Raw genomic sequence first — 23535 nt, 5'->3', positions numbered from 1 at the left:
TTTTCCTCCTTCTCATCAAAAAAAGATTGTTCCAGTGACAGTTACCATGGAAACCGATTTTGAGAATAACAAGAAAGCATCTATGGTACAGAGCTTATTTTAAAGGACAGTGAACCATCAGCATCCCATTCCCCTAACTGGACTGATAACCTGACCAGATGACCCAAAGAACAAAAATAACACATTTTAAAGCGGCATGGAATGGCGATGCTAAATGGAACAGTCACAGCTTCCTATTGCTGTGCTTTTATGACCTTCAAAGCTATGGACATGGGACTCAAAAGCTTCTCCCAGGACACAGCTTTAGCCAGGCTGACTGGCACCGCATCTCTCAGCATGCAAAAGCCAGAGACAGGTGAGCACCTCTGCTTGAGTTAGTTCATTCAGGCTGTCATTTTCTTTTGTGTCATTCAGTTTTACTACGAAGGAGTTGGTTTTTCCCCTGGCAGTCTGAAAATTCACAGCTGTCAAATGCAAAGGAACACGTGACTGGCCAAAGTGAGGAGGGCAGCCCTCCTGGTCATTACAGTGCCTTTGCACTCAGGTTATTTTGCTTCTTCCTGTAGTTGCCACACGGACAAGGCAAACAGAAATGCCTGCTACCCCAAGGCAGCAGAGGTAGGAGGGACTCCTAGGATGTCTCTCAACACATAATGTTAAAACGTTCAGAGTAGAAGTCATGAGGTTTTTTCCTTCCACTCATCTTCAGTCTTTGCTCTGTTTTGCATCTACTTTCTAATTTTATTGCTTCTCCTTGAACTATGAAGGCTGAGGGATAGGAGGCTGCACACAGACTTCAAAAGAGAAATACACAGACATGGGCTCTAAAATAAAGGGAATAATGTTCTACTAGCACTGCCACAAATATGTGTCACACAAGGCTATCAAGACCTTTTCAGCTTTCCAGATACGAGGCCGTTCTCTGCACACCAGTAACGGAGGAGCAGTATCTCTGCTCACAGCCACCCACAGCACTGGGAGAAGAACCTCGCAGCCCAAACTCCTGGGGCCAGTCTCTAACGGCTCAAACCCAAGATAAGATGACACCTGTCAGGTGGAGCAAAGACAAGTGGCAAACCCTGGGCTTTTGCAGGATGTGAGCACAGAAGTGGATGAGAAAATATATTAACTTAATCAGATTTGGATACTTTTTGAAGTACTCAGAAATCAAGCAAGCTGTAAGGACTTCACTGCAGAAATATTTCTTTTTCAAGGAGACTGATTCTGCTCAGAAGGTTCTTTCTCTGCTGGCTTCTTGGCAAAATTTCTCTCATTTTAGTAAAAGCTAAGGCCCTGTGACCCTCCATCATTGCTGTCATTCATACCAGAGGTGACAGAACTGTGCAATTAGCATTGGTGTGGTGAACAAAACTAAAGCTCCTGAAATATGAACCCTGAAAAACACCACATATCAAGTAGATAGCTTGACATCAAATGGTTTCTTTCAGTAACTCTATAGTACACCTGCAAGCCTAGTCCTCTGAATTTTAATTGTAAATTATTGTTTACACTACTGCATACTAATTTATGATGCAAAATCACTTGCATCAGAGTACAACTACGCTCCACTCACTTGCAAAGATAAGCATTTGTCAGGGTAAATCTGTCAAAAATAAAGCTGTCTGGAAGAGCAGAGAGGGAAACTGCTATCAAAAGTGGATCTAAGCATAGGTCTTGCTTGTGCTTTTTAAGCAGTGAACTGTCCTCCCTCTGGCCTTAATTCAGGATGGAGACATGCTAAGCAATAATAGTAACAATAAAAAGGAAAAAAACTTTACAAAAACGTGTCACTATTGTTTTCTATCTGGTTCCTACCAAAAGCTGGATGATGCAGCTGGTGGGTTGGTATAGGAAATATTTGCACAGCAACTTTTCATTAATGCTGCCATTGAGGTGCAGCCTTGAAGGAAGGTGACATGATCAAAGGTGTCCAGGGAAAGAGGTGGATCCCTGTAAGACACTGCTTCAGTATGCAAGTGGTAACTCAGGCCCTTCTCACTTCAAACACAACTTCTTCCTCCACTGGCTTTCTCTAGAAGCCACAATTTTAAACAACTTTTCCTTTTGAGGTTCAGCTGCAGCACAGCTGAGGTTCATCATCTTACCTGAAAAAAGGTGCCCCTTGGACTGCTTACAGGATTTACTTTAGCACTGGTTGCCAACAGATCAGTAAGTTTTTCTGAAAGAGAAGGATGGAGTGTATTTTAAAATGAAGTTTTGCATGTAGAAAGGCTCATTGTTTCTCAGAATAACTTGGGTTTTAATCAAAAACTGGAAACAGAAAATTACCCAGCAGGTTTTGCTTGAAAACTGTTCTTTATAAATACTTCAGCAGTTATTGTTTTTAATAAGGAAAATTTTTCTGATTAGGTTTGGTAGCAATTGAATGACCACATTATCCATAGCATAAAGACTGTTCATTCATTTCTGGGGCATTATAAAGCTTCTCAAGTGACCCTGAAAAGTTCAGTGGTGGTGTTCACAGATGTTTTTGCCCTCTAGCCTTCTTGACGTGCAACCTTCTGTACATACAGTTTAAAAAGACAATTCTAACGTATAGATGCTCGCCTTCCTGTATGCCTGCGCACTGGAAGGTGAGTGTGCTGACAGGCATGTCAGCAAGAGGAGGAGTAAGACAGACAACCATCTGTACAGACTGTAGTGCGCTGCTTGTTCAGCCTACATAGTTTCTGTAAGCAGATCTGAAAGCAAAATGACAGTGGAGGGGTGGAAGATAAAATGCAAATAGGACAAGGAGAAAAAGAAGATGAAGAGAAAGGCTATCTGCTGTGAAGGCAGACCCCTTAAGCACAAGAATACTTAGGCACTGTGTCTAGATGGCAGCTAACTGCAAATGGAAGAACCCAGTCACATGTGTGACACTGAGGATTAGTTGAGGACTTCGCTTGTTGAAGCCCCGTTCCTTCCCACTGAAATGATGCACATCGTTCCATCTCAGCTCCAGCAATGCTGCCTCACATGTACTCCATCACCAGCAGGCACCAAATGCTTCCTGGTCTTTTACAGTCATCTTTGACATCTTTCCTTCCTCTTCCTGCCCTCAGCATGCTCTGCCCCTTCTAGAGTTCCTAAACTGGCATGTGGGAAAAGGAAAGCCTGTATTTATCAAGCAGCCAGCCAAGCAGAACAGATAAACTGTGAGCTCGTACCACAGCCCCTCAAGAGAAAATCTGGATGAAATCGCTGGGTAATTTAAGAACACTGGGAAGGAAAAGGAGGAGATAAATGACAGAAAACATGACTGTACAAACCTCACCTCTGCAAGAAACAAGGTAAAGATAAGCACCAGTCACATCACCCAACTAGTGGATATATGCCTGGGTGACAGAAGGACTGTAAGTAGCTCTTGCATCAAAGTTCTTAATCACCATCACAAGCTGGGTTTCTTTTCCCCTTATTCTCCCAATAAGTTTCAGTTCCAGCTTTGCCACGTGATCACAACATCACTGTGACATTTGCGTCAGAGCCTGGATTCTCCCTTTTAAAACACCCCCAACAGTAATGACATTTCAGATGATGCATTAATGAAAGGCTTAGCACCCGATTTATGTCAAAACGTAAACCTTTGTGACTGTTAACATTTAACATTCTGCAAGCACCACAAAGGGAGTCCTAGAGTTCATGTTTGGTGTTGTATGAAGCGTGCAGATGGCTAGTTAAAAGAAAAGCCAAGGAAGAATGGGCTGTTTCAGGGCAGACATAGTCAGCAAAATTTCTTTAAACCAGTAATGTTTCCCAGCAGATCAAGTAGAAACAAATATTTTCTCTTGTGTCTAGGTTGCTTCACAGTGGCTAATCAGCATCAGTCCCAAAGAGCAGGCAACACTTCAGCCTGGTACTGTAGAGATAAACTCCTCAAGAGATTATTTTGAAAAGCTAGACCTGATACTGTTCCTGTCAGAGCTACAGACTCTGCTAAAAACAACAGCCTTTGATTTTCCCACTTTGCACTAGTAGCTGCTTTAATTATAAAACTGAATTGTAGTAAGGGCCTGACCTCCTGACTTAGCTCTAGCAGTTGAAAATATTTACCTTACATGGGCAAAAAAACCTATAGGGCAGAAGAAAAAAAAAAAAAAAGAAAAAAGAGGAAGACATATACATAAAATAGCTGTGACATAACCACAAGAATAACAGTAGAAGCGAGCATTTAAACTCCATCATTTTCATGTTAGATTCTTTAGAAATATTCCAGATTCTACCTCAGGAAAACTCTGAAGAAACAAATTGGGACACAAGATCAGGTTGAGTGTTTTCATTTTTGCTATAGCCTAATAGCCAAAAACATATCAGGAGAAGGAAAATAATTTTAACTGTTACTGACTTTTAACTCAGCAGAAAACAAAAGTCTCAGCTTCCCTTAAAAATTAAAGTGAACACACATCTCAAACCACACAGTCCTACGTGGTTTCATACTGCGGGATTTAGTAGTTTACTCCATATCTTTTTAAGAAGAAAAGCTTCCAAAAGTGGGCAGATACAGCAGTCTGAAAGTGTCTTGGAATATTCAAGACATACAAATTGCCTCTTTTTGTCTCAGAAAGGATCTGGCTTTGCTTTTCATGTTGAAATTCATCTACACTAAAAATACAGAATCATGAGAAAGGTAGCACAAAATAAATCTATTCCACTAGAGGAACAAAGCATCAGTTTCTGACAATGCACCACCTTTTCCCTTCCTCTCTGTAGCTTAGAAATTTCGGTTCTGGCTGTTCCAAAACTGTGTCCTTACAGAAGCAGACATATTCTCTGCCGGGCTTGCTAACCAACACCAGCAGTAGGAGACAGGAGCAGAAAACAGAGTGCAACTGCATGTCTATATTCTATGGTGTACTTATAAAACAAACCCAAAACTCTACAGAAAATTATATTATTAGAAATGCCTTGCACTTTAACTGCTTAATTTTTGTGTCCAAAGCAAAAGGACTGTGTTTGGCATTTTAAAGGTACTGCTCATGCTCGCTGAATGTACTATCTCTAAGCAAATCTATCTCAACTACAGTTATTTAAATGATATTTATTATATTTAATGGTTTTATTACAGTCTCATGCGGGCTGACTGCAGTATCTCTAAGCAAATCTATCTCAAGTACAGTTATTTAGATCATATTTAATGGTTTTATTATAGTCCACAATGCTTTTACTGTACAAACAGGAAGCCACAATATTGCAGCTAAACTTACATAGCTGGTCATCTTCATTTCCTTCTTGAATTTGGAAAGTAGCCAAAGCAGTAAAATCAGTAAGAAACCCTCATCCCTACAGGTACCAGAGGAAGTCTTGATGTACTAGCCACTACAGGCCACAAATTACGTGAGGCTCCTTGACAAGTAGAAGGTCGGCCACATGAAAGTGATTCTAAGAAGCAGAAAACATCAATAAGTTAATGTGCTCAATGTTCCTTCATACAGACAAGCCTTTTGAGTCATCATCATCTCCAGTGTATGGCAGTTATGCGCTCTCAAACACAGATGTGTCAAAGAGCTTCTGACACCTGTTAGGCGGTACAGAACAGTCACAGAAAAGCCCAGGTGTTTAGCCAAACAAACAAAAAAAAATCACCGGAGATGTACTACCAAAAAAAAAACAAAACAAAAAACTCGTTCTTTGCTGTTTCCCAGCACAAAATCCAGGAGCAAGAACAACCGCCCAAGCTGCACGTGCACCGATACTTTGGTTTGGCACCGCCACGTAGCTTTGCTGCACAGCACCCCCTTCACAGGGCAGACACCAGGCCTGGCAAGGAGCACTGCACCCAGCTCAGCACCACCGCCTTGCGTGACGCCTTTATCAGTCAGCAGGTGTGTTAAGTGCCTAACACCCTGTATGTTAAATACTGGACTTATTAGGAATAAAATCTTTCCAAACACATAAAAGGAAACATCTCCTTTGCAATTTTAAGCACAGTGACATTTTACTATGTGCCAGGCATCACATACATTTTCCTTAGGCAACAGGTAACTTGCTACGCTATGTCTTTGAGAGGAAAATCTTCCACTTACTATCTTCCCAATAACTTTGCTGTCTTCATAGACACGAGATGACAATTGCCAGGGGCATAGCTGAAATCCTTGGATTTTAACATGCGCTGAGCTGAGCTGATAGGAAACTTTTTAATTGGAAAGGTCACAGGAGACAGATTTCTGGGCGTATCTCCAGCTAAATGTCACCTTTTCAGCAATGCTCTCATCAGAGGTTACATAAAAGGGAGACAGAGACTTTTCAGTGATACACACATCTACCTTGCAGCAGGCCTGCCTGCCTCCTAAGGGTAAAGGTTTTATCCTCCAGGGATGTACAGCAGAAATGCTGTCTTACAATCCACAGCTGTGGAAGGTAAAGACCAGTCTGTAGTTTCCACCTGTCTTTCTATAGCCACGTACTGACCAGAACTAGAAACCAGAAGTTGATACAAAGCGAGGAGCCTGTGAAATTTCACCAAACAAAAATAAGACGCTCTGAAATCTGTTATTATTTTGGTTAGCTGCTTTTTTCGCCTGAAATTGAAAAATGCGCATAAACCCAAAGGTGCTTGATTTTGAACAGCAAATTGAATTCAGTCTCTCACATCACAAATAAGCATCCTAAATCTCGCTGCACTGGTCTGAATAGACGGGTACTCTTCAGTCTCCCTTCTGTGCAGTTATACTCTTGACCAGAGCTTTCTCAGTGTCAAATCCAATATATTTGCTGGAACAGATTCAGCTCTGATGATGCCCAACAACCAAAATTTTGTCACTAAACATACAAGTAGTTCTAGCAACACAATAAAAAACAACCTGAAATCAGACCTCAGCCTTTCTGCTCACCCCCTTACTGCCTCGCTGTTTTCATTAACTGATTATGCCTCTTTTCTATTTCACTGGTGAGATGAGGGAAAAATTCATTCTATTCCATAGTCTCCTGCTGTTCTTTCTCCAAAGCCTTCAACATATTTAAACATAAATCCCTGGAGGTTCTAGCTTAAGCAAAGGAAGAGTTGAATCAGGATTCTATAATAATTATTCCCTATAACCTCTCTCTGTCCATTCTAAGTCTGTCTCACAGATGAAACCAAGATATTTACTATCTGCAGAGTACAAGACAAAAAATGCAACAAATATTTTTAGAATTTTATTAACTTTAACAAAACCAGCAAATTAAAGGATGGTCAGTTTTTTGGAGAGGACTTAGATACACATTTAAATGCAAACTGCAAATATATAACAAATTATGTACAACGGTGTCAGTCATCAAGAGAACACTAATCAATGTAATCCAAATCTTCCGGGATTCCAAAACCTTTATCAATTCTGCTCTCTTCAAATCCAAATTTACGTTTGGCCCAGGACTTTATTGAAAAGATGTTATCTGTGAACAGAATGAAAACCATTCAGCTTTGAATATTTAGGAAAGCATGAATTATAGTCTTGGCTACAACAAAATCCTTCCATTTAAAATATCTCTTGTGTGTCTGAAAAAGGTACATAGTGGGAAACATCATTACTAAGTAGATTTAGAACAGAAAACAGAAGGCTTTTGTTAATAACATAATTTTACTCAGTTCTAAGTAAAATATTTCCTCTTTTTTGGATGTTTTCTTTATCTTTCCTTGCTCCTCTTTTATAAGGAGACTGAAAAGCATGATTACAGTGTAAGCCTGCTATAGTGATGAGGTAAGTGTGAATATGCATAGTATTTTATAGGTCCTTCTTCAACTAGACACCTACTGACTGTCTACAACTGCAAAAATTAAGATTTAAATTAGCTATAAAATCCTTTCTAGTCCCATGTGTTTGTTCAGACACTGTACATTTTTGAAAGTTAAATAAAAGACATTCAAGAAGCTTTATTTTAATCAGCACTTCTCTTTTAGCTTTAACATATACATTTTCTTCAATTTAACATAATTTTTCACTGCAGTATTGACTGAAACTCATTACGTCATTTCTAAAACCCATTATGTCATTTCTAACACCCATAAATTGCAGCATTCCTTAAAAGAGTAAGTGTTCTCTGTCTGCACACCTTAGAAATATTTTCTTCAACCATCACACCTTTGGTTTTAAAACTGTCTCTTCAAAAGAAAAATATACTACAACATATAACCTAATTGTCTAATTAAAGCAAAGTACTTTCTACAGGCTGAGGCATAGCTCCTTTACCTCACTCGAGGCCTTGAGAACAGCCTGTCATCAACAGCAGAAAGCCCTGACAACAGAATTCCCAGAAGTTATTTTCAAATCCATAATTTTATTTGCCCATATGCAGTAAACAACCCAGTGCAAATGAAGATATAAAATAATAGTCGAAAGAATAAGAAAATTATATCCTGCTGCATTTTCATAACCAATGATAGTGAACAGTCCATCAGTAGGTAAATTCTAGACAAAAAATTACAAACAACATTCTAAATAATTTAAAAAAAATAAGGACATACAAATTGCTTGCTCTGCAAAATGGAAATGCAATACAGCAAACAACAGAAAATTGAGTTAAACTTCCACATGAATTTTATCACAATAATCTTCCTCAAAACTGTGCAGCATTTTTCTTGCATGTCAAAAGCTGATGAATTAGTTTGAGAAATATCTAGTTTATATCAGCATCCATCACATGGTAGCAGCAATAAGGTTCCACAAAGCATTCTTTAGAAATAGATGAACATTCAGAATAGAATTAAACTTTCTGAATGCCTGGGCACCACCATTGCCAGTCTCTATTATTTTTCTGACTGTAAGAGATTTGAACTCTAACAAGGAAATGAGTTGCAGGTTTTAACACAGTGTGCAAGACAGCACCAGAAGGACAAATCTATTATGTCATATGAAGTACATTCAGTAACTGAACTCAGAAGATGTAGTCTTTATTTTGAATCATAATAGTTTATAAGCAAAATAAATTTCTGTATGTTTTTTTAAGTGAGGACTACCTAACAAAAAAATTTAAAAATTTAATCAAATTTAAAATTCTTAACAATGAGTAGGTTTTTTACTGAAATTGCTCGAATGTGAAGTTATGTCACTGCAATACACACCAGTCCATCTATTGGCTGCCTCCTTGGCCACTTTGTTTGTTTGGCCTGAAACAGAGAAAAACACCAACAACAATAAAAGCATACATCACAGTAAAATCATCCCATAGTTTCAAGACGTGGAGATTAAATTTTTAGTGATGTCATTTTTAGGGAACCACACCATATAGGGAAGTTATTCCACTGCTTCCAAATACTTCTTTTGTTTTACACTTTCGAGGCTTCAGCAAGCACAAAGCTAAGTTAAAGAAAAACAGGATCAAGGAATATAAAAGATACCATATGAACAAATGTGAGTTTTAAAAGTGTATTTTAAAATAAAATAATCCTACTTTGGCTTCCCTGGGGGCTTAATTTTCTGCAGCAAGATTGGAACTAGATACATGGCCTGAAGATACTAGAGGCAATGGAGATGGAAAATATTTTGTAGTTCTCTCTATACATAAGTAATCCATCACATGGGTATGCATGATTCCATATACATAAGGAAAATGACAAGGCATCAGTCTATCACATTAATCCCAAAGTTTATCACAGAGCTCTGGAAGGTCTCCCAGGCTTTAAGAATCCACTCAATGAAATGAAGACAAAATAATGTTTCTGGTTATTAAATTTGGCTTAGCAACCTTACCACCACTCCAGAACTAAATACGTAATAGTAATTTACCATTACTACAAATAGCTTTTGTATAGCTTCCATGAAGCAAAACTATCAAGAAAAATTCCTCCTAGACCACCTTGCTCCCATTAAAATAAGTACTGAATCAAATCAAGCAGGTTGGTTTGTAATGTGGGAATTTATCACGCCTACACATAACTTAGGTATTCCCAGTTAGTCTTGTTAGTACTTGCATGATAATACTCATTTGAATGGTCAGCACGAAATTTGTCTCCAGGAGGTGCTTGGAAGTGAATATATGATCAGGTATCTATTGTTATACAGATTATACTTCAAGCAAAATTAAATTATGTTCAAAAATCACCTGCTAGCACACAGGAAGGTAAGCATTCATTATTCTAACCTTAATACTTCAGTAACTGATGTGAAAAATGTTTAAATTGGAGTAATATGACATTTCAAAACCAGTGTAGTTTCTAAAATGGTCTACAATTAGAAAGTTTGGGCAAAGCATGAAGAAAAGCAAAAAAGATGGGCAAAAAAAAGAGTGGGTGAGAAGATGGCATTTTTGCTTGCCTGCATGCATCAGAAATTCAAGTTGTTCCTAGCTTGAGAGATATTCCTTTTTTCCTTTGCTGATTGCTAGTTGCCACCTCCACTTGTTCAGTTCCATGACTGGCAGTGCTGACAACATATTTGCAGCTAATGGCATTTGGAACAGTACTGTACTTAACCTAACCCTACTTAAAACAAGTCTGCAGAGTAAGAGCTTTCACTGGTCAAGATTTAAAATGTTAGTTGTGATACTTCCCTCAGCATTTTTCTGAAATTCTACAGTTAAAGTTGAAAGCTGTATTTGACTCCAAGTAATGAAGTTTGAAATGAACTGGGGGAAAGTAGGATAGCATTAAACTCATGGATCCAGAGCAGCAAAGTGACAGCATTCTGATGGCAGGGGAACCAACCTACTCTGCAGCATTTGTAAGGTCTCAGAGGAAAGTTCTCTTTGCTGGAAGCAGCTAACCAGCCTTGCTCTGTGCTTCTCCATCCCACAGCAGCTTTAAGTTCATGCAGCTTTCAGCACACAGCTCTGTGCTTAAAGCCCAGTGGCCATATAATACAGTACATTAAAAAACAAACAGTGGCAGCAAGGTGCATCGTCATCCTGCAAACATTGCTCATGTGTGTCAAAATATACATGTGATCATGTGTTCTGAAAATGTGACTACATACCTCAGTCAGAGAAAAGGCTGAGATGACCAACAGATATATAGGATGGGTAGCAGGGTGGTTAGAATGGCAGCTGCTGCCTATAACTGAGCTGTGGCTAGAAATTAAAACATGCTAGTGAGAGCAGAAAGGTATAGTGGGGAAATCCCACAGTGGGCATCAGTTTCAATGATTTCAATAGCAGAGAAAAAAAATAAAATAATAAAAACCAAATCAAACAAAAACTCCTGAGAGTAAAAGATATACAAACAAAATGAAGAAATATTTTAACCATGGCATTCTTTCCATGCACCACCTGGGACTGATCACAGACTGGCAGCAAAGTGTCATGGTAGAAACATGGAAGAATCCACAAGGCAGAACTTCAGGATGGTGAAGGTGACATTCAAACAACCTGTCTGAACATCAAAGAAGAGGACTCAGTCCTTCAGAAATTGGGATGACATATCCCCCACATTACTTTGCTACCAGAGGACTCAGAGTTGGGGAAAAGAAAGCCACTTGCAAAGCCTTAGGCACATCACATGTCCCAGAAACACATTCACAAGAGGCTGAGGCAAATGTTTGCTGCTTGCTATTTCGCATTACCTCATTCCTATGATACATCCATGTATATGACAGCACCACAGGGATGCAGGTATGGATTTATTCTACCAAACTGAAAGTTGCCTATACTATCAGGCATATTTTATCAACAGCAATGTCAGCTATTTTGGCATGTTGCAAGACACTCATGTTTTCCTCATGTCCAGCCTGAGCAAGCTCACGCAAACAAGACAGACTGCATTGTCTGTTGACATCAAGTGAAACTGTCAGTGTCCCTGCTGCAGGATGGCACTGCAGTCTACTTAACCACTACTTCCTTCACTTAAATTTTCCCTTCACATTTCTTTTTTTAATTTGGGGTGCAGGAAACATACCTCATCCATCTTCAGAAACTACTATGTCATCTCACCTCAATTGCTGCCTCTTGGCTACAAGCAGAGCTTTTAGCTATCTCAAGGCAAGATGTAATCCTTTGGGATCAGGCTTAACCTTGCCTACAATTCCACTGCGTGATCTTGTGTGCCTGCTGTAACCAACACCATGCTTGAAAGAGGAACGAGACAGGCTTTGGTAGTCATGGACCTGTGTCACCTGAAGACAGCAGCCACATCTGCATCATCGCCAGCCATCTTCCAGAGGCCTCCAACTCCGTCACAAGAACTGACAGAAATAAAGGAATCTGCACCTTGACTGCTTTCTGGAAGCCTTTTATAGTTGCTTGTTGGGACTTTCACTGGTTTCATCATCTCTATGTGTACATGCATGGAGGATGAGGGAAAGGAGAAGTAGTAAAGCAGACACCCCCCAGACACACCTACTTTATATATGGGTGTAACTAACTGAAGGTCATGCTACTTCTGATTGCCTATTCTCTAGCTCCAGAGGATCACACAGGCATTGGACTTCTGGTTTTTAGACTGCACTGAAAAAAGAAAGTTCAAGATCTAAAGACAGCAATAGCATGGGAACTTAAAAATGTATACTCCAAAGAAGAATCAGGACATCAACTGTGTGATCTGTAAAAAGGAGAAATGCAGACACAACATTAAGGGCAACTGGTTAATTGCCAAAACCACCACTACCATTGGGTCCCAAACTTGGCTGGAGTCCTGCTGATCCTCCTGCTGACCAGAGCTACTCTAACTGAACTTGATTTTTGGCAGCTACTAAATAGTGCTCCAGTACTGAAGCTGCACAAAACAATGAAAAGGCCAAATGTGCAGTAGAGGTGAGCAATACAGGAAGCAACATTTTCCAGATGCTTCCAAATGTTCTCCTTACCGTTACACTCTAGTTACACTCTATCTATACATCTGCAAATAGGCTGACAATATATACAATTGCTGCCTGGAAACAACAAAATTATCCATTTGTTCTGGATATTACATATTTATTTCAGCTACTTGTATGACAATACATCCATAGACCTTCCCACTCCCAAGTCTGCAGGATACAAGTCATTTATTTGGCTGAGGCACTCACTTGTACCCTCTGCTGAAGAATTTCAGGCACATTTGGCATTTTCTAAGAAAGAAAATGGAAGCTTGCATTTTCTCTCCAAAACCGAACAAAAGCAACCGCTGAGCGTACAGCAAGGCAAGGCCCAGGAACAGCATGACTGGCAATGCTAGTCTGTTATGTTAGCAAAACACACCTGGAAATATGCCCTAAACAGTGAAAGGTTAAGGGTCAGAGAGTAAATTCTGACCAGTCCTCATGGAAGTCTCTTCTTCCCTCAACCCCAGGTATTTCTGGAGAACTGGGGGGAACTCAAAGAGCCCTGATTCTGGGAGCTGAACCATTATCCTAAGCAACTGTGATTGTCCTTACCACAGGCAGGATCCCTTGTAATTCCATAGAAGAAAGCAATGGTAGGGAAAGGAAGGTCCAGGGGGAGGGTATTTTGGAGCAGGCCAGGAGACAGAGCTGACAAAAGGACACATGGACACCTGTCGGAGATGCACCAAGGAGGCTTATAAAGTAAATGAGCTGCACCTGGTCAGGAGTGAAGGCCAGCAGCACAAAACATTTACACAGCAATGTTTCTGAACAAATCTGAACTGGCAATATATATTGACTCAAATCTTAGCACAGTAAGGCCACAATGTTTCTGATCTGGCTCAGGAAGCCCCACAGTCATTCTCAGCATACTGTAGAACTACAGCTTCCTTTTTGCTTTCTTCTTTCCTTCTTCCCCCAGATTCTCTCCCTTTTTTTCATGGAATGGGAAGGTGGTAGGAATTAAAAGTCCTATTTGCATTCCAAAAATGAAGGGCCAAAAGCTGTGGAATTTCAAGTATTTCCACAGGAAGGGAAAACCACTACATGCCTCCTTGACACAATATATATACTAAGTTAGTGTTGCTATGAGACTTTGGATATTTTCACAGGTGAAAAACAATTGTGATAGCAACAACCACCACCATCTCCTCACAAACGTTTTCCAAAAAAAAAAAAATAAAAAAGTCTACTTTCAGGTTCTTCCTAAAAGCCTTTTTAAGTCCTGCACATATCATTATAGAAATATTAAGGACTCAGTCATGGAATACAATTCAGCTCTAAAGGCAACATAAAGTTCCAATAGCTATAGTAAAAAAAAAAATTTCAACAGCCAGAACCAGGTCACAACCACATATTATCTTGGAAACACACAAGGAACTGTAGTATTCTCTGATCTCCTAGATCCTACTGTGGAATTTTCAGGATAACTTTAAGGATTATTGTAAGTAATGTTTTTATGTATAAAAAACCTTCAAGGTCCAGGAACCCCTACTTCCATAGAATAACTAAAGCTAATTGTATTTATACAGCTAGCACACTTTAGTGCCAGTTTGGACCTACCACAACTAATGCCACAAGAAAATTTTATGGATTTCCTCACTTAAAAGGCACACAACTACAGAGGAACCAGCACTTTATCAAGGAGACAGTCACCCATCAGCCTGTGGGACTGTTAGCAGACACATACAAAATGTAACTGCAGCCTTCAGCATGTGGGTGAGGAGTAATTTTACAGTGTGAATCACAATTCTTCTGCATGAAATGTAGAGAACAGCTGCAACTGTTCTCAGGGACCAGCGAGGATTATTAGCCCAAAGATTCTCAATCTATCTCATGAAACTGGTCAGGGCAAATTAATTGCATTAGGTGCATTTGAATTCCTGTAATAATTCTGCATTCACTTAGACTGAATTCAAAGATAAAAAATGGCACTAACATAAGAAGTGTACATGAATTTGAATCTCTGATGACTCTGATTGTCTGTTTCCTTCTGCAGAGAGTTATCTGTTCTCCTGCACACAGGCTGCCCTCACTTTTCCAGAATCATCATACTAAGACAGATCTATGTTTCCCTACCTCTCCTGGAGCAGCATCACTATAATATCATCCTGTGATGCATAGTTTTCAAAATTTTTCCTACTAATGAAAATACCTCATGCAAATAAAGGGCCCATCTCTAAAGGCCAGGATAGAAGGTGAACACAGAAATTATACACCTGTCATCCACAGAAAGTACAAAATATAGTTGCCTAGTAAGTCCTACTGACATGCCCATTCACAAAATGACACCAGAGACTGATCAAGAGACTGCAGCTTGCCATTGGAGACTATTTATGGCAATTATGTGATGAAGTGGCTTCTTGAAAGTCCGTATTCGAGTATGCTCAAGAATAAGTAGTCTGTGACACTGTCAACAGGGTGAACTGCAGTGTGGCAAGAGCTTTAGAAGAATGTTTTGTAATCAGGTATTAGGCAGAGACAAGTCCACAATACTGGAAATCTTTACCTTCCCCCATGCTTCCCAAAGAGCTGTTTCCTCTTATAAGCAGAATAAAGAGCTGCTGTGCAGAAAAGTGATAGCACATCACAATTCTGTCACCTCCTTTGAATCCAAAATAACACATAATTCTTTCCCCACACTCCAGTATCCCACACAACACTTATCCCCATGATATTAATCAACAAGTCACAATGCTTCAGGATTCATGACTACATTCAAGCCAATGCATAAATATGATTTCTCATTTAAATGACATCACAAATTCAATGGAACTGTTTATACCGACTTCTTTTAGATCTGAATAAAGTTTCAGAACTACAAGAAAAAGCATTGATGATTTTGAATGCTACCTACTAATCTAAAACCATTTTGAAAGGCATAGGACACAATATAAGCTATTTGTGATAGAAAAATACTCAAGAAATTTTGATATACAAATGAATTAAATTAGCACTTCTGCTGCAATGTGTGTGTGTGTATGCACATATATATATATATATATATATATATGTTTACTTGAAAATAAACCTGAGTGAATACATACCATAGTGCCAGTCTGTAGTGCTTGTCTGTATGGTAAGACACAGCAGTGCACAGTAAAGCTACTAAAGAGCTGATCCACATTGCTGGGAACAAAGTTTTAAAGGGTCTGTGATCTTTGTCAGTGTGTTTGAAAAAAGTGTCAAGTCTCATCAGCAAAAACTCCTTCTGTCCCATATGAAAAGGTCACACTGTCAAATTTCATCAGGATGTACACAGGGTCTCCTTGAAAAACGTCGAACAGAATTTGTCAGAATTGCTACCAAAAAATTCCTCTATGCAAAAGACATGCTCTTGCACTTCAGTCTACTATATTCATGTGCCTACAGAAAAAGACCATTTGCCTTTTAAATAGTGTCCCCGAAAACCCACACTGAAATCTTAGTGGTATAACTAAAATATAGCTATTCTTATCCAAAGACCAGAGGGAAGCAGTATGCTTACAAAACAGAAACAAGCATACCAACTTGATTCAGGGCTGATTCAGGGCTCCCTGAATGGACAACTCCTTCCTCCCCACTTCATTCACTAATAAACTCCATATGTTCAGCACAGCTAAAGTGAATTCACAAAATCACAGAATATGCCAAGTTGGAAGGGACCCACAAGGATCATTAAGTCTAACCCTTAGCCCTGCACAGGACCATACCCAAGAATCACACCATGTGCCTGAGAATATCATCCAAACGCTTCTTGAACTCTGTCTAGCTTGGTGATGTGACCACTTCCCTGGGGAGCCTGTTCCAGTGCCCTCTGGGTGAAGAAGCTTTTCCTAATATCCAACCTAAACCTCCCCTGACACAACTTCAGGCCATTCCTTCAGGTTCTGTCACTGGTCACCACAAAGAAGAGATGAGTGCCTGCCCCTCCTTTTCCCCTCACGAGGAAGTTGTAGACTGCAATGAGGTCTCCCCTCAGTCTCCTCCAGGCTCAACAGACCAAGTGACCTCAGCTGCTCCTCATATGGCTTCCCCTCAAGGCCCTTCACCATCTTTGTTGCCCTCCTTTGGACACTCTACAATAGCTCTTATAGTATCTTTCTTATATCACGGCACCCAAAACTGCACACAATATTCAAGGTGAGGCCACACCAGTGCAGAGCAGAGCAGGACAATCCCCTCCCTCAACTGGCTGGCGATGCTTTGCCTGATGTTCCCTAGGACACGGGTGGCCTTCCTGGCTGCCAGGGCACAGTGACTCATATTCAACTTGCCATCAACTTGCAAATTTCTGTGCTGCTGAACTGCATTTTACAAGGAGGCCCATTCCAGAGCACCATGGTTTTTGTCCAGTTCTGGACTGCAATCTGCTGCATGCCTCATGTGTCACAGAAGTTTCAGAGAAGAGTGGAAGGCATTGCAGGAGATCCTTCGGTCTCTGTACCCACAACTCAATGCATTTTCAACCTTACCTATGCCATTTCTGAGGTATTTGTAACCTCTTTTTAAGGTTGCCAGTATTAGAGCTTTCACAACCTTCCTAGACAGTCTAATTTTGTGTTTGATTATTGCTACCATTAGTTTTTCACTTAATTTTTATTCCCTCTGCAATTTAAGGCTATTACTTATTGCCAACTTCTCCAGGAACCTGAGTAACAAGCTATTCCTTTCCTTTTTCTGAAGGAGATACAGATATGCAAAATCCACCAGGAGCAACCTTCTTTTGAGCCCTAATTTTATTAATCTTTTTTTCCTCTTAGAATGTGATTGCTCAATGTCTGGTCTTTTAGCTCTACTCTGAACACTTAGTTAGAAGAATATATGAATACTTTGAAATAAATTAGGTAGGATATGCAGGTTGGATATCCAACACTGATAGTGTTACGGCTGAAGCTGCACTAATGCCAGCTTGAGCAGGAAGATTATTTCATACATCTCCGTGCTGGTTATACTTCTGCATCTTAGTATGGTGACTTTGCTTTACATGACAAAAATTTTTACCTTCAACCTGTAAACTACTATAACCCTGATATCTTTCTTCAAACCCTCCCCCTTTAACCAACTGCTCCAGATCATTTGTGTAACACCATATCCTTGAACGCATGTACATCCTTGCACTCACCACTACTGAATTTTATTGTGTTTTTTAGACTATCTCTGCAATTTGTCATGCTCATTTTGAAATCCCACTTTGTCCTTTGTCCGCACAGTCCCTCAGCTGCAAATTAACAAAAGCATGTCTTCTCTTGTATTATCCAGCTCATCAATATAAATATTGAGCAGATGCAAGACACAACAGACCATATTATAAAGCTTCATCAATTCTACATCCCTTTCTGATACTGAATTGCTAACAAATTATAAAGTAGTTTGAGACTCACACTACTCCTGTTTCATCAGGATTGTATTTCTCTAGTTTCACGCAAAACTGAGTCAAAACACCAAAGACAAACTTCTCCCAATCTACAAAGGTCTCTTACAATGGTAGAGAAAAAAACTCTGTGTTCTTCTTGGTGTTCCCAAATTGGTTCTCCATTCTGGATTTTTTTCCTGATATCCTGCTCTTTTCAGTGAAACTAGCTCATAAGATATTAAAGTGAGAGGGGAAAAAAACATTAGAAATATACTCTCAAATACACCACCAGCACCAAGATTAGTCTTGTACTCATACAACCTGCCCTGCTAAAACTCTGCAGTTAAACAGCACTGAAAAAGGTATTTATATTAGGAATATACCCTGATAATATACAGTCTTAGTCTAGATAAACCCATAATGAAAACATAACATACATGAAAACATAAAATATGGAAGATATCTGAAGATATGAGACTGCCAATACATTTTTTAAAGAAGGCCAGGGAAGACCTCATTTGACAGTTCTGCAACTTAGCACTGAAGAAAACGAACCAAAATCCACAATACCTTTCCTGACCTAATTTTGCATTTAGATGTCATGAAAAGATATAAACCAGTATGTTCCTTTGAATATCACTACCATAACTTCATCGAAACAGTCTGAATGAATGCTACCATATACCATTAAGCTAGTAGGTCTAACACTGGGAGACAGAAGCAAAATACTCACTCCACAAAAGCCTTTCTGTTTCATATATAAATGATCTATTGATTAGTTCCATTTGACGCTTTCCTCAGGGCTTTAAAACATGATTTCTAAATCAAGGAGTATCATAAATGTAGTCATAAGCAGCCATTTTCCACATCACAAATTTTATCAAGTGTCTACCATTCCTAAGCAGCTCAACAGCTTTTGCCATAAGGATTTACTGGCTCAGACAATAAACTATTCCCACATATTTCACCCATAACCCTCTAACTCTAAATATTTTTTCTGTCATCCCAATATAAACAAATAAGAAATAAAATAAACAGGAAGAACAAAAACAAGCCTTGTGAGTGTTTTCATTTGATTTCAACAAAGGATAACTTGCCAGAGTAGCAAATTTATTTAAGCATGGTGTTACATATGTTACCTACAGATTTGATCTTCCAAGTGGCTCTTTTCTGAGTGTCCAAGTAAAGCCCCAATGACGAAACATGAGCTGTGTTGCTTGGTTTTGGTTTTTTTTGCTTAACCAGCTAAAACGCAGCTTCATTTTAAAGCAAGTTGGCTTAAGTTGACATCCTCTAAGAAAAACAGTCTTGCTAGAATGTGCTTGAGGTATAGAAACACATGCACACATGTGTCTAAACATTTAGGGCAGTTTTTTGTTGCGGAGTAACCTCTTATCTGGAGTCCAAACACAGAGACAGAGAAATTCTCTGAAATGCAAAGAATAAAGGCCTTTTGCTGAAAGCCAAATCCCCCTTCTGAACTTAAGCTTCCCAGCTGCAGCCAAAAGCCCCACATTTCACTTTAAGCTTTGTGCCTTAGGTATATATGTACAGGTACATCCTAAGCTGCCCAGTTTTTCCTGGTCACCCTTCACTCATTATTCTTCATGGCTGTTGTATTCTCCTTTCTTTACAAGGGCCAGAAGCTGCTCACTCATTTACCTACTCCTGTTCCTCCCTCATTCAGTTTTTCCCAGATCCATTTTCTAACAGTTCAACTCACTGCAGAGCTCGCAAAGACGTCCTTTGAAAACTTGTCACCTGACATGCTCCTAGTTGGTCTGAGGATCCCTGGTTGCTCTTCAGGGCAACTACCACAAAACAAATAATTCTGTGAGGTGCATGATAAATTACACATGTATGAAAGCTTTCTGAAGGCAACAAAAGACTCCATCAGACAGACCTGTTGGGGAGAAGGAGAGATTTCCAAGACCTCAGGAGATTCCATCATGAAAGAAGGGTATCTATACCATCTGTTCCTACCTTGAGCTGACAACTTGCTTTTCTCACTGGTGAACTGCAGCACAGGAATGACGGGCCAAGGTGAGAACTCTTTAACCTACTTTTGTCGGGAAGGTCCTTAAACCACCACATTATGGTCTCTGGTAATCACAGCCAGATTATGCTTTGCAAGTGTTTGCTCTCTCAAAGGACCAGCATTTTCAATAACTTAAATGCAAACAAGTTTCCCTTGACTTTCAAGATAAAAAAAAAATTGGAAGGGCTGAAGATAAAGGAGCACATATTCTGCTTAACCTTGCAATTCCATCTCACTTGCTATGATTACCAAAGGAGCTTGGAGTATCAGTGATCCAAGTATACATTTGTAATTTCACTCATCAATTTTACTTAACAGTTAAAATTGTACTGTTACTATATGTAACTATGTTTTCACGGAAGTACATTTATTATTCCTAATTCTTCCTAGAAATTAAATTATGTTTAGTTTTGGGAAAACATTTTGATTTATCTTTTAATGTACCTTTTGAAAAGGTAATTTAATTTGCCAACCTTCCAACTGAATGACAAACCATTCTAAGAACATTACAGGGAGCAAGGAAAACAATTAGTTGAGTAAATGTGTTCTTTCCTTATTGCTGCAAATCTATATATATTCTGCTACTCCATGATGAAGTAGGAAAAAGGGGTGGGCATATGGGCTGTGTGGTTTTGTTTTTATTAGTAGCAGATAGTCTACAAGTTACATAGTGGAACATAAATTGTCTATTTCCTGTCATATCTTCATTCAGATCCTCCGGAGATGAATACGCTAAATATACAATACCCTGAAAGATGAGACTAAGGAAAAAAATGAATGCTTGCTTTTAAAATTATTATTTTTCTATGTACTTTTAAGCAAGTGTCTGGTTCACTCCAAAGAAAGACTAGTTTAACCCTCTAAGGCTAACATAAATGTGAGTGAAGACACTAGTCTAACTTCAGCAGAATGACTAATTTCTGATTGCAGATCTTTGTTAATGATATTGTTGCATAAACCGTAAAAAGCACAGCTCGCCTCTCAGATGCCAGGTGCATATTTCATGGTCAGTAGCTAGGAAACATCCTTTTAATTGCAAACTGAACATACTGGATCTAGAGGTGATTAAAAAACCATTTTGTCTATAAGCTTCATCTGTACGCTATTGACCTTGGTGGCACCTAGACCAGGCTTATAATTATTTGTAGACATTCACTTTTCCAAGTGAATCATTACATTTTTAAAAACAGATACTTAATAGTTCAATAACTGATACTGCTGACAAGGCTTTTTTTTAAGTAAACTTTCTGATACTTTTTCTGAACAATCATCTTTGCCACAAAATATAAAATAAAATCCATTAAACCCTTTTGTAAATTATCAGCATTCTGACGAATTTTGAGTAAAATTGATGCAACTCATTTTAAAGCCTCTCCTCTAGCCAGTCTAATCTTCATTTAATTTCTTCACTAGTGTTTCCTTTCTGTGAACAGGGACTATTCCCAGTGTAAGTAAGAAACTCCCAAAAGACTCCAGCACTTGGTACTCAGTTTGTGTAACATGAAGTACATCTGCAAATGTAACAAAGTTTCTAATTTATTTGAGCATAACAGAAGAGAATAGGGGGGTGTATCAACAAAAAAAAAAAATCCCTCTCCCCCCCAAAAAAACACCCAGAAAAATAACTCCCAAACTGCACCCCACAAAATCCAGCAGGTAAATCAACATCAACTTTTCAGCATTCAGCCTTCGGATATTAAGATGAATGAAGAAACTGAAAAATTCAGAACTATTTTCTCATACTGTCTGTATATCCTGATATAATTCTTCACAACAGTTTGTCAAGCTGAAATTTTCAGTGTTTAGAAACATCAGAATTAGAAATTTTGAAGCATCTACAATGAAAAAAGACACTTTCAAGTACATACTACATATACCATAACATTTCCATGGTATTTAGTAAAGTCTGGATGTTATCCCAGAATTTACTTTCACATACCGATTAGTTTTAGAAGATAATCTAACACTGAAATGGACTGGTAGTGATGCCTCTCAGATCACACATTCAGAGAGTCAAAAGGATATCTGAGGTTTGAAATCACATCCATTTGAATCACTTGCCTCTCTTGCTACAGGATAAAAATAAACAAAGAGAGCCAAAGTAAAAAGGTTGACATCAAAATTGCTACATGTGTTGTATCTGGTAGTTTGCTAATTTTTGAGAATACGGCTTGTCTAGACATGTTAAGATCATTGTTTTAAAGGTAAAAGCCTAGATAAAAATTATCAGCAACTGGACACTCTAAAAACATACTAAATTAAAGAGGAATTCTAACAGGCAACATCTAAGACAAGCCCCAAAAATATTAGCAATCATACCACACAGAAGTCACTTACTCCAGTCAGTATGTAACTATTTCTGAGACAGCTGTCCTATGCAGAGGCACACAGTAACCAAAGTATGGCTATTGTGAAAAAAAACAGCTAAGACCCAACAATCTTTTAATAAAACTGAAATCAACACTCCTCTATTTACAGTGAAAGAACAAGAAGTTGGAAATTCTAGAAATGTTTATTTTACAGTGAACACTGAAAATGTTTAGCTGTTTCCAGTTACAAGCTGACCAACTCAGAGTAAAGTCACCATCATTTATACAGTTATGTCGTCAAGACAAATTTTTCTATAAAATCAATTATGAGAAAAATGCTATTAGCTCCCTAACATCTCTCTCTGGCAGGCAGAAAGAATTAAATTTACGCAGCAGGTTAATCTTGATGTTACATGCAGCTTTTTCTGTCGACTTTATAAAAATCTGGAGAAATTATGAACATTGTGAACCGTGCCTTTATCCTCTACCATAATCTTTAGAGAATCCAGCAGCATCACACGTATCCAACTGCATACATGCATGCTATGTCACATAAGCTTTTCTACTGGAAGAACCTCTCTACAATGGCTGCTTTCTCATGAGAATATCTTCCACCCTACATAAACATGCCTCAAAGCTGAGAAACAAGGGTTCCATCCTGAACCATCTGCAGCAGGATTACAAGTTTAATAGAAAAGTATAAAATGCCACTATTTTTTTTTTTTTTTTACTTCCAGTGACTGTTGTCAGTTTTACTGCCTTTAATGTTGAGAAATAATTTATTACTCAATCCTAACTCACACAAGATGTCTTAAAGATTGTTTCCAAGTGGCAAAGACAAACTTCAATCACTGAACTGCAGAGGTCATTAGAAAAGAAAACCCTCATATTTTGCTATTCTATTTTCACAATACTCTACCTGTAAAATGGAATTATCCAAATATATCCACAAAACCAGACTATTATGCAGCTTCCTCTAGTGGTCTGGCCCTAAATCTTGTTTCTTTTGCTATTTATTCTAGTTAGTTGTTATATAAAAATACTGAAAGTCTGTGTTCAAATGCTGTAAACTTGGGTACGCGTTAAGAGTTTATACTTCAATGCACTTCTAACACAAAAGACATGGAAACTAAGCCAAACCATACA

The 23535-nt window shown here is 38.8% G+C and overlaps 1 protein-coding gene across 7 annotated transcripts in view; it reads right to left on the bottom strand.

Moving 5' to 3' along the window:
* MND1 (meiotic nuclear divisions 1) overlaps window positions 1-23535 on the bottom strand; it is a 55810-nt gene that overhangs the window by 6293 nt on the left and 25982 nt on the right. For 5 of the 7 annotated variants that reach the window (XM_064652270.1, XM_064652276.1, XM_064652272.1 and 2 more), the window contains 2 exons: window positions 9038-9082; window positions 7122-7371 (listed from right to left, as the gene is read on the bottom strand). The exons of 1 other annotated variant lie outside the window; for it this stretch is intronic. In XM_064652270.1, the coding sequence (XP_064508340.1) occupies window positions 7265-7371; window positions 9038-9082 (152 nt within the window). In that variant the 3' untranslated portion in view covers window positions 7122-7264. Of the gene's footprint in view, window positions 1-7121; window positions 7372-8165; window positions 8212-9037; window positions 9083-23535 lie in introns of those variants that run through there. One more of the 7 variants, XM_064652274.1, reaches the window with a different exon arrangement.

Source organism: Pseudopipra pipra, chromosome 4 (genome assembly GCF_036250125.1).
Source record: "Pseudopipra pipra isolate bDixPip1 chromosome 4, bDixPip1.hap1, whole genome shotgun sequence".
Lineage (NCBI taxonomy): Eukaryota > Metazoa > Chordata > Aves > Passeriformes > Pipridae > Pseudopipra > Pseudopipra pipra.
This window is presented reverse-complemented; position numbering and strand designations above follow the sequence as displayed.